Below are 15224 nucleotides of genomic sequence, written 5' to 3'. Positions count from 1 at the left end.
CATACGTTTAGGGTAATGAAAGTGTCCACTTAGCACTGAGGAGTTTTTTGTGACATCATGGCACTTCAAGAAAACATAAAAATAATGGAAAATCTAAGTTATCTAGTAATCTAAGCACTGTGTTCTTTTGGATACGAAATCCTAAGTAAAGAACTCATCATGCAAAAACTGTCAAGACCTGATAATTCCTCATTATTCTAGTAGGTCTAGTGAATGGAATGGACTGAACTAAGGTCTCTGAAATAGAGGAAACTAGAATTTGAGATATTGAGTCACCTTTACTCTCCCTTTCCCTGTTGACATGGTCTTTTTTTATTCGGTGTTGTCTTTTGACCTTTACCCTATTTCCCTCCTTCCTGCACCCCCACCTTTGCAATCATCTTTATGTATTGATGGGCTTGTTTCATTCTGTTTTGAGGATTTTTGTTTTTTGTTTTCTTAGTTTTTGTTTCAGATTTCCCATATATGTGCGAGCATTTATATGTGTTTTTCTCTGTGTGAGTTCTTTCACTAGGCATAATGCCCTCCAGGCTATTATAAACACTGTGGCATGATAACAGGTTTGAAGTCAGTTTTGGGAGTTAGTGATTTCATGTGTTCTGAGTAGTACCTGGGGGGGGGTAATTGAGGGAAGTTGCTGGATGATATGGATGTTCTCCTCTGAATTGTGTGAGGAAACTTTACATTGTTTGCGACTGCCTCTGAACCAAGTTCCAACGCCACCAACAGGGCCCAATGATTTGCTTTCATCCACATTGTACCCGACGCTTGTGTTTTCTTGTCTTTTTGATAAGACCGTTCAGACAGGTTTCAGGTGATATCTCTTTGGCTTTGGACTTTCATTTCCCTAATGTGGAGTGACATGGAACTTCTCTTCATGTATGTGGTGGCCATCTGTATGTCTTCATTGGAAGAATGCCCCTTCAGGACTCTGCCAGGTCCGTCCTTGCTCTTTGGTTTTGCATTGTGGCGCTGTTGGAGTTCTTGATATCTTTTGTGTTTTAACCCTTGACCACATATGTAGTTTGCAAGTATTTTCTCCCATTCACTATGTTGCCTTCCCATTCTGTGAAAGATATTGTTGCCGTGCAGAACTTGTTTTTTAGTTTCATGTAGTCCCACTTGTTTAGTCTTCCTTTGTAGCTTTGTCTTCTGGTGTCAAATCCCAAAACTCAAGTCAGACTGAGATCCAAACATTGTCGTGGGTTTGGCATTTGGCTTTGTCCAGCAAAGCCAAGGACAGCAGAAAGGATTGCTTCAGACTCCACGCAAGTCAAGAGAGGTGTGAGGGAGTTTAAGGGACGTCTCCGCGAGCTGCTCTCAGGCTCTCATAGTCATTAAGCCTACAAACGATGTGCAACACATCAGTGGGCCACATGCTAGAAAGAACGTATTGAAGATTTTGTGCAAATCACATCTAGACAGGATAAAATATTCCACGCGACAACACGATCCAAGATCTTGGTGAGCCCATGCAGAACCCAACCCCTAGATAGACATGCACTAGATCAGCCAAGTCTCGCCTGCCCCCCAGATACACACCAACTAGGTAAGTGAGCTGCTGCAACTGTTTGCAGGAAGCCCAGAGAGCAGTGATCTGCTCTGCAAAGCTTTCCCTATAACCTCCCAACTCAGGACATCGTTGTGCGATTTCCCACACCTCTTGCCCAAGGTCTTATCCAGGTATTTGTGGTTTTAGGTCTCAAGTCTGTAATACATTTTAACTTCGTTTCTGTGTGTGATGCTAAATAGGTGTCACGTTGTTTTTCCGCGCCTGTTGTTTTTCTGTGCCCGGTGTTTCTGGGCACCACCTATTGAGGAGACTGCCTTTGCCTCAGGTTATATTCTTGGTTCTTTTGTTGTGAAATAATTGGTTACATATGTGTGGGTTTCTCCCTGGGCCTTCAGTTCTGGTCCAGTGACCTGTGTGTCTGCTTTTACCCCAATAGTGTACTGCTTGGGTTATTGTAGCTTTGATATCTAGTTTCAAATCAGAAAGCATGGTGCTTCCAACTGTTTTTTTTTCCTTCTCACAATGACTTTGGTATTCAGAGCCTTTTGTGGTTCTGTCCACCTTGAAGGATAATTCTATTTTTGGGAACGTGCTTCAGCTTTAATAGGGATTGCACCTAGGGAATGTGTAGGTGGCTTTAAGTAGTGTGGACATTTTGATAATCCTAATTCTTGGGATCCACTAGCATAGAATGTCTTTCTGCTTATTTCTGTCTTTTCAAATTCTTTCTCCAGTGATTTCTTCTTTTCAGGAAAGAGGTCTCACTCCTTCATGGTTAAAGTCATTCTTTTCTTTTTTAAGTTTTCTGTGTTTTTTCTTGAGAGAGAGAGATACATGGAAACACACACATACCACACACACACACAGAAACAGAGAGAGAGAGAGAGACAGAGAGAGAGAGAGAGAACACATATGAGTGGGGAAGAACTGAGAGAAAGGAGACACAGAATCTAAAGTCGGCTCTAGACTCTGAGTTGTCAGCACAGAGCCCCACACAGGGCTCAAAACAACATCATGAGAACACGACCTTAGCCAAAGTCAGATGCTTCACTGACTGTGCCACCCAGGTGTTTGTAGGCTAAATTTACTCTTAAGTTTTTTCTTCTGTTGCAGTGATTTTAAGTTATTTTCTTAATTTCCCTCTCCGATACTTTATTATTCATGTATAGAATTGAAGGATGTTATGTACAAAGACATAGATACCTGAACATGACTGAATTCATTTATTAGGTCTACCAGTAAGGTTGTGGAGTTTCTGCGGTCTCTCTAGAGCATATCATGGACTCCCAATAAGTGAAAAAGTACCTGGGAACATAGGATGATGTGATCGAATTTAGATGAGGGTAAGAAGATATATGGAGTGAGAGTATGCAAGTTTTCTGAAATGTTTTTTGGTTGATATAAACCAACAAGTCCATAAACAAGGTTTGTTTGGATATATGTTTTCTTTAAACCAGAACCAGGGAGCTGTGACATTGACATATGCTTCCCAACACATTCCCACAATGCGCCCTGTGCATTTGGGAGGTAGCCCCTTGTCTCTCTTTTCTGTCCTGGAACCCAGTGCCTGACTCCACCACTCAGTGAATTCATCTCAGAATACTGCATTTGGGAAGAGACCTACGTTTTTCATAGACTTCCTGAGAGGCGCCTCAAAAACATTGGATTTTACAGAGTTGTGTCTGATCTGCCTGGAATCGTCTGAGGATGTGTCGGTTGGAATGGCACTTTCTTTGCTGGGAGATCAGGGAGCCCTGCAGTATTCCTGCGTGCCTTGTGGTCGGTCACCCATGGGTGCTGTGTGGCTGCTCATGACAGGGACACTGCTCCACAAAGATGTGGCTGGCAGGTGCCGGGCGTCACTGCTGGAGGAGCCTGAAGGGTGGAGGGGCTTGACTCGCTATCAGAAGCCTGACTGAGTCTCCATCCTGCAGTCTCCTTGAGTTCCTGATGTGCTGTGTAAAGGACTCTCTGGCTTGCCGAGGTCCAGGTGGTTCTTGCTGTTGCCACTCAGTCGTCAGGATGAACACATTCAGGTCATGGTCTTTAACTCATTGACCTGACCTGCACTTAAGGTGCTTTCCTGAGAGTAAGCGACCCACCCTGGGAGGAGGGCCAGCAAGCAGACAGCAGTGGCCCAGCCTGTATCCTCCACTGGCCTGAAAGCAGGGACTGGCTGCTCTACTGAGAAGCAGAGCTATGGAACAGGAGGTGCACAGGCAGTTGGGGTTTGTCATGGGATGGGGCCTGCATGGGTGTGTTCCAGGGCATGGGGCAGGGATGCTGTGCAGGAGGTCAGAATGAGGGAGTGTGGTTTCTTTCCTGCCCCATGGGTCACTCCTAGGTACCCTGATGGCCTCAGTGCTGGCTTGTCCTCCTGATTCTTCAGGGATCCACTCAGTCCCAGGGGTCCCTATTTTTCACATAAGACCCCAATGGAATAAAGAGTCTGTAGATATTGGAACCTGGAGGCAGCGCCCGAAAAATGCGTATAAATTATGTCCCCAAAGTTGTGCTAGGTGTACACGCCTACAGAAAGGGAGAGTTTCGGTACACATGTACCTTTCTGTACAATGATGAGAGTCAAAATATTGGAATCGGCCCAGTCATTCAGCTTCTGGAGACGCAGAGTAAAGGATGATGTGTGGCCCTTGAGAATGCAGAAGGGGACAGGACTGTGCCTGTCCACTGTGGGGACATCCCATAGTACAAGACCATAGTCCTGGAGGGATGCCCAACCTGTCACACCACTCATGAACACAAACACAGACACCTGCTGCACTCAAAGCCAAAGGACTGTGAAGATGACACCGTGTCTTCTGGGCCAATATTTCCTGAAAGAGTATACATTTTTTTTCTGCGTATGTACTTGTTGTTTCCTATTTATGTATTTATTTGGAGAGAGCGAGAAGAAGAATCCTGACCAGGGCTTCAAGCTGTCATTGTAGAGCCTGACTTGGGACTTGATCTCAAGTACCGTGCGATCATGACCCGAGCCAAATTGGACTCGGAAACTTGCCCATTGAGCCACCTTGGTGCCTGTCCTCATTATTAAATCTTCATTTTACTGAATACATGTCACCTGTAGGAAACCTTTCAGAACTTTATACTTTATTGCCTAATAGGTTAGCATAAATGGAATATTGACGGTTTCATTTGGGTGTTTTTATAGTATGCACGTTAGACCAATATCACCATGGCCAGTCGAGGAAAATGAAAGATTTTCAAGGTATTCGCTCTGGTCCAGACATTTCTCTTCTGGCTTCTGCTCTTGTGTCAAACCTCAGAGGGTCCCCATGCCAGATAATGAAGATATTTCAAGTGGGGGCTTCACCTAATCTTTGTTCTTTGAGGACTATTCCTCTGTCATAAAAAATATTAGTGCCATTGAATATTTAAGCAATTATTAATCAGTCTCCTGCCATGTAGCCAGACACAACAGGCCATGTGGTGTGTTTGCACACACATGGAAAACCCAGAGGAGCTAAAGCAGCAGAAACCGAGATCGCTGGTTGCAGAGACTGGGGTGAGGGAATGAGCCATGGGTGATTAGTAGTCCACGTGTCTCTGTGATGGAAATGTTCTAGGAGTACATAGTGGTCACGGGTGTAAAATCCTGCGAATGTACGTACTGACACTTGAAGTTGTAATTTCAAAGGATCAGAGTAAATTGTTTGGAACTTAGTTTATCTTTTATTTATAAAACACTAATATATAAGGACAGTAAATACCTCTATAAGAACTACAGAAATGACAAAGAACGCAATGAAAAGGTCAGGGAATTCATCCTTTGGGGCTGCAGCGGACATGAGCCGCTGTTGGGGAGCAGAGGCTGGTTGCTCAGCTGCAGCAGGTGGTTCCTCCAGCCCTTCCGTGACCCCGCCGGCTGGGGCTGGGGGCTGCTCATGCTCTGGGGCCACCAAAGGGGCAGGTGGCTCTTCCAGCTCCTGACTGTCAGCCAGAGCTGGGAGTACCTCCTGCCCTGGTGGGGACACTGCAGTGAGGGTCTCCGATTCTCGTACGCGCTGAGCTCCAGGAGAACTAGTGGCTTCAGGCAGCCTGGGCTGCGAGGCTGCAGTGGGCACCACAGAGATAGCGGGGGATCGCTCCTGAGGGACGTCTGAACGTGGCTCTGGAGCTGGTGCCATGGCTTCAAGAATAGAAAGTGTCATCACTGTGATTGCCATTCCATGGCAGGAAACCTCTCCCGCAGACATTGTCATCTGAGTCAAACACCCACCAGGAGGAAATCTCCCAGATGGCAGGCTAATGGAGCAGTGATCTGAGACTAGTCCCTACGCCTGGCCCGCCTGCAGTCTCAGGAAACATGTTCTCTGTGACATACCCCGTCCCCTCCACATGCCCACATCTCCCACCCAGAGTCCTCCTCACCCAGAGACTCTGGCTCATTGGGCTCACGGTGTTTCCGCCATGAGTAGAGAAGGCGGGCGCGGCGCTGCAGCTCGGAGCCCGGCATGTGGACTCCTACATATGCCTGCAGCAACTTCAAGCTTGTGAAATCTGGAGGCTGGAAAAATTCCTCGGGGTAGTGATCCAGCCAGGTGCCCAGGATGGAGGAGATGGCCCTGGGGATACAAAAGTAGCCAGAACAATCACCATGGGGTGTTCCCCCCACTGATGTCTCAGGACAGGCCTGTGGGACCTGGCCTCTATGCCTCCTGGTCCTGGACGTCCAGAGGGTGGTTCTGTACGTTGTCCACCTGTGATTTGGCAGTCCCGCCTACGAGTGACCTGGTCACTGAAGAGGGACCGTCAAGATTCTCTTTGACGGGAACCCCTTAACCAATGATGTGGTCGTCGCTGTCCTTCTTGGGGAAGCCAGCCAGACTCTTCGCTGTGTCCCGCTGCCTACCTCCCACCGGAATTCAAGTCCGTGCGTGAGTGGAGGGGTGGTGTCGGGGTGAGTCAGTGCCTTCACTGCATACCCTAGCGCTCCACGAAAATCTGCGCACATACGGGACAAGAGGACTCTGTCTCTTACCTGGGCTTGCTGGGACCCTCCTGATGCCCTCAACGTGACGACCTGTGCCTCTGTGCTGCCTCATGCACTCAGTGCACGTGTGGGTGTCCTCCCGCTGACACCGTTCTCCCATCGTGTGGGTGATATGTGCTGCTTGAGCCCTCACTGTGTCTCCTGTACCCTTGCTAAGCACGCACCGTGATTGTTCCCCAAGGTGGTGAGCGTGATGCTCCCCAAAACCGTTATTCTGGGTCCCCTGATGGGGGTCTAGGCAAGGCTGTGAGTGGGAAGGGATGGGGTTGGATGGACTCTAAGGGGCTGACGCGGTCCTCTGGCGCCCTCTGCTGCCTCCCTGTGCCCACAGCCCATCGTCGACCAGACAGGACAGAACCCCTTTCCTTGTTTCCAAGAGAAAGCCCTCAGAACTTTGCCCTCTCACAGGACTCTCAGACGTGTGGGATGCTGGGTCCTGCAGCCCCTCCCACGCACAGTCTCAGCACTGCCCTCTTGGAGAAGGAAGGCCCTCCAGCCTGAGCTCAGCCTACTCACCGTTTCTCCTGCTCCCGGGGTCAGCCATCCTCCTCAGCCTCCGAATGGAAGCATCCGTATCTGGAGGAGGCCAGAAGGACATCATATGAGCTGTCCTGTGGATGCTACATCTTGTCCTATCCAGAGTCCCTGACTGCTGACTAGAATGGAGCTCTGGAGGGGAGGGTACTGTCCGCTCTGCGCATTGGATCCCAGGCAGCTCCTACAGAAGTGCCTGCACCTAGTGGGGCTTCGTGCGTGTTTGAAGAATGATAGGGCCTGAGTCAGCTACATCACACATATTGGTGTGGGTCTGGGCGTCTTGCTCATCCTGGGCATCATTGACTGGTTTGAGCCAGGACTCAGACACACAGATAGAGCCTCCAGTCTCCTTTTCCAATGGGAAAACAGCCCAAGTCAACACCTGGCGACAGTGAGGGATGAGGCAGAAACTTGATCATGGGGAAGAGGACAAAGATGACCCAGCAGAGACACAGCCCTGCCAGCAGACCTTTCCACAGGCCAGGGTGACTTTCCCTGCAGTGCCCCCACTGAGGACCTGGAGTTATTCTACCCCGATCAGAGGAACAAATGGAGACTAAGGACGTTTGGTGACTTTCCTTAGACTCAAAGCTTTAAGGGGCTGAATCACACTGGGCTGTGAAGGGCAGGGTGCTCACCTCATAAACAACACTTCCAAGACCTTTTGGGTGGTAGTAAAGGTTGTGTACGTGCCCAAGAAGGTGGAGACATATGTGGGGTCTCTCCCCAGGAAGGCGGGCACGAGGTGTTCCACTCGCTGCTTCAGCAGGGCTGCATCGATGGTCCACAGCACACAGTTCTCATTATCATCCCCGCGTGTGACCTTTGTACCCTGAGGTAGAACACAGGAGGGACATAGAATCAGACACAGCACTATGGCCAACAGGAGGGTTGGAGTCCAGAATGCAGACCAAACCCCCAGACGCCACTGACTTGTGGAAAGCCTGAGACGTGGTTGCCCAGAGTGGGAAAAGGATCTTGGCATTCACACGAGAATTTGAGGTGGGAAATGACTGAACACATTAGGATCTCAGGTCAGATTGTTAGATGAGTATGGACAGCAGCTCCCTGCATTAACAGCAGTGTCCCTGTGATTTCTAACCGCACAGTCCATTCTGGGGATCCCAAGACAGGGACTTTACCTGGCAAAGGTTGGATCAGGATAATAGAACATGTAGGATGTTCAGTGCAGCACTGTGACATGGCAAGAGAAGGGAATCCTGTCACAGTCCCACATTTGTGAAGGGCTGAATGGGTGAGGTGAGTGGTCTCATTTCCAGAATGTTGTCTAGGTGTTAAGGCCCTTGCTCCTGACTGGAGGGGCCCCAGGGGCGTGTTGCTTGGCCACCAAAGTGCAGAGCAGTAGACATAATGCAATGAGCCCCATGTCCTTTGGGTAAAATATCTCCCTGCTCCTCATGAACGTGTGTCAGACGTGGAGAAGGTGGGGAAGGATGGTCGGGCGAAACGGGCCACCTGGGAACGTTCGTCGGGGAAACGTGTACAACAATGCCAATATATTCTAGACAGAATGGGACGTGAAATGGTCTCACGCCTCCTTTCTGATCTTCCTCCAAATAAGTGGAGAGTGACGTTGCGTCTGGCCGTGGCAGGGGCTGGGCCCTGCTGGCATGTTTGAGGAGCAGATGGGGTTCCAGGTTCATCTGGGACCAGGAGTCTCCGAGCGCTACCAGGGGAGCAGCAGTGTGTTTTCTGGGCCCTGGGATTCTTTGCATTGCCTGTGGCCCCTTGGTGTTGGGTTTCCCTGGTACCTGCACTCACCCTGAGCCAGCGCGGCTTCGTGCTGATGGCATGGGGCTTCCTCCTTTCCTTCAGGGAAGTAGAGCAGGGGCTCTCATTCAGCTTCTCCTCCATCTGTGGCATGTGGCTCTGTCAAGACAGTGCCCAGCAGGCTGCAGGCAGGCAGGCAGGCAGGAGTCCTCAAAGCCGTGTCTGCTTGCTTTCGCTTGTCCTCAGACCCATATGAATTCATTCTAGATATGACACCACAGTGTGCACTCACCTCCCCCACGGAGGAGAAGCAAGGTGGCTTGAGGGCCTTGGATTCAACCTGTTACAGGTTAGAGGCACCTCAGAGATCCCTTTTCCCTCCTTCCCAGCATGACATGTGCATGGCCATGATGGGTCCACCAGGTGGTCCACTGCCATCGAACCTGCTCCGGTCCCGGGGAGGACCGGCCCCCATGTCCCCCTTTCCCCGAAACTGAACATGAGGGGATGGGGGTGCCCAGGGAAGGCTCCGAGCTGTGACCTGACCTGACCTGGCCTGCTCTAGGCTTCTCTGTGTTACCTTATGTGACCTGCTGGAAAACATCCTGAGGCATCGCCAGCGTGGGTTAAGGAAACCTCTCCAACATCTGAGTAATCCTGCGCACTGGGGCTTCTGGCATCCAGAGCCCCGGTACCTGGGAAAACAACAAGAGAACATCCTAAAGTCTCTGTGTCTGGAGGCAAGTGAGCCTGGTATGGGACCTTCCTAGAACATGGGTGCCAGGTTACAGGAGTTCCAAGCTTTCCTGGGGCCTATTGTGAGCAAAGTGATGTCACTGCCTAGGATCCACCTCCTGAGTCCCCCTCTGGGATAACACCTTTGCAAATAGTCCTCTCTTTGCTGACTGCTCACCCCCATTCTCCATGAAATGTCACATCGGTACACAGTTCCACCAATGCACCCCTCTCCACAGTCCCCTGAGAAGCTCTGGGGGCAGCCAGGGTCCCAGCTGTGAGACCTATCTGGGTTGAGACAGAACTCTTCTTTCTTACCTCTTTCTGGTCCCAGATTCGCGACTGTGCTTCTCAGGGATGGTCCGTGTCTTTTCCGCCCAATGGAGATCATTCTGGCATGTCCTCAGGATGTCCTCAGGATGTCCTCAGGCATATGTGGGATGATACCTGTGAAATTGGAGCAGCGGTGTCACCTGTTGGAAGTTTATCCAACCACATTGACTTCAACTTCTCACCTCCTCTGATTCTGCTGCTCCTCTGATCCCAGCCCACAGTCCTCCCGGGTGTGCGTACGTGCGTGAGTGTGTGTGTGTGTGTGTGTGTGTGTGTGTTTACCAGTGCTTGTTTTCTGGGGTCCCAGAAGGTCACATGCCCACCTAGGGAAGGATGGCCAAACATTTCCTAGGAGCTTAGGTTCTCTACTTTCTACAGCAATCCCTACAGAAGGGATTGGAGTTGGGGCCTAACAGGACAGAACTCTCTTTTATGTAGACTTTGTCAGTAGTGTGCCACGAGCCATTCCCTGTCTTTCCACTGGGTACATACAATGGGGACAGGGTGGCACTCAGTGGGTTGCCCTGGCCTGGGGGTCCTCCTCAGGGAAGAACGTGCTGGGATGTCTTCTGTGATGCTCCTCTTCAGCCCCACCCCCACGCCACCTCCATGTCTGCACCCAGTGACAGTAACACACCCTTTTCCAGAGCCCCCCGCGAAATCCTGGGGTCAAATCCAGGACCCCATTTTGAGGACATGAAGTTGGGGTCATGCCTGGTTCTGACTTTTTACCCGTCTGTGATTCTGGCCAAGGCACTGACCCTGGCAGGGTCTTCACTTTCTCCTCCCCTCAGTGGCTCCCTGGGATGCCCACATCCTCTCAACACATCCAGCTTTGCAGAAGCCTCCTGGGTCTCTTGAGGGGAGAAAGGGAGTAGTCCACCTTTGGAGGAGACACCTGCCAGTCCCTGTCCCACTGACCTGGTCTCTGGAGCCCTCTACCTGGCTCCTGGGTGTCAGGCTGGCGGGTAGGCGGTCAGAGCATCTGGTGGGCGCAGCGAGGTGCAGTGGTGCAGACCCTTTCACCCAGGAGCTGTGCCCCCTGAGGGGGGCGGGGGTGGGGGGATGGGGGGATGGGACGGCCTGGTTGCGGGACCAAGCAGGTGTGCGGGAGGGCGCGCACAAGTGTGCGCATGCGCTTGGGCCAGGGGCGGAGCCCGTTGAGGGGCACAGGTGAGGCTGTAGTGGTGTTCTGTGTCCTGGCTCCCAGCCTGTCTGCCGCCCCGAGCCCCCAAGTGTCTGGGCCAGTCAGGGGCTGACGCCCCGCACCCCCACTCCCCCGACCGGGGACATGCTGCTGCCTGTCGCCTGTGACCCAGTAACCTTGGCGGTTGCCCTAGGGCAGCCCTAGCGCTAACGGTAGTGCCCGCGCCCCCCACGCGATTAAGACTGGGAGCCATGAGCCTCCAGCCTAGGAGGGTGGTGGCCCTGCTGCTCCTGCTGCTCCTGGACCAGAGGCCAGGGCGCGCGACACGATCCCGGGTTGCCTTGGTTTTGGTTGCTCTGCTGGAGTGCCAGCCCTTGCAGGGACAGAGCGCGATGCGATGCCCCCCGGCGCCCCCGAAAGACCATCTGGGAGAAGCCTAAAGGTGGAGCAGCTGAGACCCACAGCCTCCCTCCAGGACCTGCCTCAGTCGCGGTGCTGCCAAGGTAGGGGTCCTAGTGACAAGGTCCCATGTGGCCTTCCACCCTGCCCCTCTCTGTCTTCCCCTTCCATGACCACGCCCCCTCACTCGTGCTCCGGGTTCTTTTTGGGCTCCTTTGCGGCTGCGGTCTGGAGGACTCAGGAGTGAGCTTTCTGGGTTGGACGCGGGTTCCCTGGAGGAGGAGGGCCCAGATCCATTAGGGGGTTAGGCTCCGGCGGTGGGGCGTGGCTCAGGTCGGGGGGGGGGGGGGCGACCTGAGTGCCCATGGAGGTCTGACTGGCTTGGTGGTTGGAGCGAACGAAAGAACGAACAAACGATGGAAGGAAAGGGTGGACCTGCGGTTGTGGGAAAATATCAAGGCAGGGCCAGGGAAGTCGCATCCATGAGCAGGAGGAAACATTCCTGCCTGTGAAAATGAAGCACAAGGGACCTGAGATTCCAGAGGAACATTCCACGGAGAGTCAGGGTGGTGGGCCTGAGTTGCTGAGGGCAGCAGGGGACGGTGTTGAAGGGATTGAGAGTGGAAGGAGCAGGTGAACACAGGCCTCCTGCCTCCCACCTCCACACCTGCTGCCCTGCCCCGCCCAGCCCCGCCCCGCCCCTGGTGGCAGAGTTGCACCCTCTGATGGGGAGGGGGAGATCTCACCCCACTTGTGGCTAAAGGGGATCCTCTATCATGGGAATCAATGGGACTACAGGATAGGGGTCTGGATTAGGGCAAGTGCAACTCCCTGTTGAGCTCTTCATTTCTGAAGGCAATTTGCATTCAATCAATGAACTCACAGCCAGGGAGGCAGGAATAAGTGGCGCTTCTGTGTTTAGAGGGTGGTGCAGACTCTTTCCTACATGGACGTGTGTGCTGAAGAGACTGGGTGTTGTGGATGGAGTCCAAAGTCATCTTTTTGGGACATGTTGGGTGGGAACGTCTTCTTCGCACTGTGGCGTGGAAGGTGGATGGAAAAGCTCCTTGTCCAAGGCAGACTGGTGGGTTTTGTTGTTCCTATCCGTGGGGCGTGGTGCTTCCCGTTTTCCGTGGAGCGCCTCCTGTGTTGCATTCGTTCTGTGTTTCAAGAGTTTCAGACCTTAGGAATCACATCTCCTCCGGGACTCACCAGGCAGCATGAGGGAGAAGTGATTCAGAGTCCACCGGGTCCCTAGAAACCAGTGCATGTGTACCTGAGCAGACGGTGCTGGTCTCTCAGCCTCCTTTGGAAATGAGGTCTTGAGCAAACGCTCTTTCATTGCATGGGTTCCACCTCTGTCAGGTTGTTGGCGTTTGTGGTTGTGCATCTGTGTAAGTGTCTGCGATGCCGTGTCCTGTATTTGTCCGGACCGCGACAGTGTCCCAGTCCTTTCCAGAGACACAGTTTTGTTGCATAGGAAATTCTCATTTCAATAGTGTGTCCCAATGCTGTTACAACAGATGAAAACTTCCTGCAGGCAGCACCGTGACCTCACCGAAAGCAAAAGTCTCAGAACTGAGGCTTTCCCAAACTTACATATCAAGCTGACTGGTGCTTCATGTTTTCAGTAAGATGGTGTGGTGTAGGCCACTTTGAGCACCTGAGGCTCCTAGGCATCGGTTTTGTCCTCGGGAGGTGAGTTGTCTCTGTCAGCATTTCAGGAGATTATGATTCTCTTGACTATCATTATTTTCTTGATTACCATGATTACTATATTGTGCATAACCCATCGCATGGAATTTGATAAGGAACTCGATACCTGAAACCTTTTCGTCACCAAACGCTCCCTACAACAAGGAGAAAAACAATCACTTTTGTGCGATGGACAATGCACCTTACCTTTATTGTACTGTTTTAGTGCTATGTACATATGTTTAGAGTAATGAAAGTGTCCACTTAGATCTAAGGAGTTTTTTGTGACAGCATAAACCATAAAAATAATGGAAAATCTAAGTTACCTAGTAATGTAAGCACTCTGTCCTTTTGGATACGAAATCTTAAGTAAAGTACTCATGTTGCAAAAATTGCCAAGTCCTGATAATTCGTTACTATTCACGTAGGTCTAGTGAATGGAATGGACTGAACTAAGGTCTCTGAAATACAGGAAGCTAGAATTTGAGATATTGAGTCACCTTTACTCTGTCTTTCCCTGTTGGCAACGTCTTTTTTTATTCAGTGATGTCTCTTGACCATTAACCTATTTCCCTCCTTCATGCTCCCCCCCCCCCCACCTTTGCAATCATCATTATGTATTTATTGATGGGCTTGTTTCATTCTGTTTTGAGGATTTTTGGTTTTTGTTTTCTTAGTTTTGGTTTCAGATTCCCCATATACGTGCGAGCATTCTGTATGTGTTTTTCTCCGTGTGAGTTCTTTCACTTGGCATAATGCCCTCCAGGCTATTATAAAACACTGTGGCATAATAACAGGTGTGAAGGTATTTTTGGGAGTTAGTGATTTCATGTGTTCCGAGTCGTACCTAGGGGGGTAATTGAGGGAAGTTGCTGGATGATATGGATGTTCTCTTCTGAATTGTGTGAGGAAACTTTATATTGTTTGCAACTGCCTCTGCACCAAGTTCCAATGCCACCAACAGGGCACAATGATTCGCTTTCTTCCATATTGTACCCGACGCTTGTGTTTTCTTGTCTTTTTGATAAGACCGTTCAGACAGGTTTCAGGTGATATCTCTTTGGCTTTGGACTTTCATTTCCCTAATGTGGAGTGACATGGAACTTCTCTTCATGTATGTGGTGGCCATCTGTATGTCTTCATTGGAAGAATGCCTCTTCAGGACTCTGCCAGTTCCATCATTGCTCTTTGCTTTTGCATTGTTGCGCTGTAGTAGATCTTGATATCTTTTGTGTTTTACCCCTTGACCATATATGTAGTTTGCAAGTATTTTCTCCCATTCACTATGTTGCCTTCCCATTCTGTGAAAGATATTGTTGCTGTGCAGAACTTTTTTTTTAGTTTCACGTAGTCCCACTTGTTTAGTTTTCCTTTGTAGCTTTGGCTTCTGGTGTCAAATCCCAAAACTCAAGTCAAGACTGAGATCCAAACATTCTCGTGGATTTGGCATTTGGCTTTGTGCAGCAAAGCCAAGGACAGCAGAAAGGATTGCTTCAGACTCCACGCAAGTCAAGAGGTGAGGGAGTTTAAGGGACGTCTCCGCGAGCTGCTCTCAGGCTCCCGTAGTCATTAAGCCTACAAACGATGTGCAACACGTCAGCGGGCCACATGCTAGAAAGAACGTATTGAAGACATGGTGCGAACCACATCGAGACAGGATAAAATATTCCACGCGACAACACGGTCCATGGACTTGGTGAGACCATGCAGAACCCAACCCCTAGATACACATGGCCCTAGATCGGCCAAGTCTCGCCTGCCCCCCAGATACACACCAACTAGGTAAGTGAGCTGCTGCAACTGTTTGCAGGAAGGCCAGAGAGCAGTGATCTGCTCTGCAAAGCGTTCCCTATAATCTCCCAACTCAGGACATCGTTGTGCGATTTCCCACACCTCTTGCCCAAGGTCTTATCCAGGACTTTCTGGTTTCAGATCTCAAGTCTGTAATACATTTTAACTTCGTTTCTGTGTGTGATGCTAAATAGGTGTCACGTTGTTTTTCTGCGCCTATTGTTTTTCTGTGCCCGGTGTTTCTGGGCACCACCTATTGAGGAGACTGCCTTTGCCTCAGGTTATATTCTTGGTTCTTTTGTTGTGAATTAATTGGTTACATATGTGTG

The 15224-nt window shown here is 50.5% G+C and overlaps 2 protein-coding genes across 12 annotated transcripts in view; one reads left to right on the top strand and one right to left on the bottom strand.

The window, feature by feature from the left end:
• The window catches only part of LOC111559474, a 191803-nt gene that overhangs the window by 20233 nt on the left and 156346 nt on the right, over positions 1-15224 (bottom strand). For 10 of the 11 annotated variants that reach the window (XM_045051443.1, XM_045051447.1, XM_045051435.1 and 7 more), the window contains 2 exons: positions 5906-6099; positions 5187-5663 (listed from right to left, as the gene is read on the bottom strand). The exons of the other annotated variant lie outside the window; for it this stretch is intronic. In XM_045051443.1, the coding sequence (XP_044907378.1) occupies positions 5221-5663; positions 5906-6099 (637 nt within the window). In that variant the 3' untranslated portion in view covers positions 5187-5220. Of the gene's footprint in view, positions 1-5186; positions 5664-5905; positions 6100-15224 lie in introns of those variants that run through there. 11 annotated transcript variants of the gene reach the window in all.
• Positions 1-15224, top strand: part of LOC123383556 (ral guanine nucleotide dissociation stimulator-like) — a 230220-nt gene that overhangs the window by 115628 nt on the left and 99368 nt on the right. The window lies entirely within an intron of this gene.

The sequence above is a fragment of the Felis catus genome (genome assembly GCF_018350175.1).
Source record: "Felis catus isolate Fca126 chromosome A2 unlocalized genomic scaffold, F.catus_Fca126_mat1.0 chrA2_random_Un_scaffold_38, whole genome shotgun sequence".
NCBI classification, from domain to species: domain Eukaryota; kingdom Metazoa; phylum Chordata; class Mammalia; order Carnivora; family Felidae; genus Felis; species Felis catus.
This window is presented reverse-complemented; position numbering and strand designations above follow the sequence as displayed.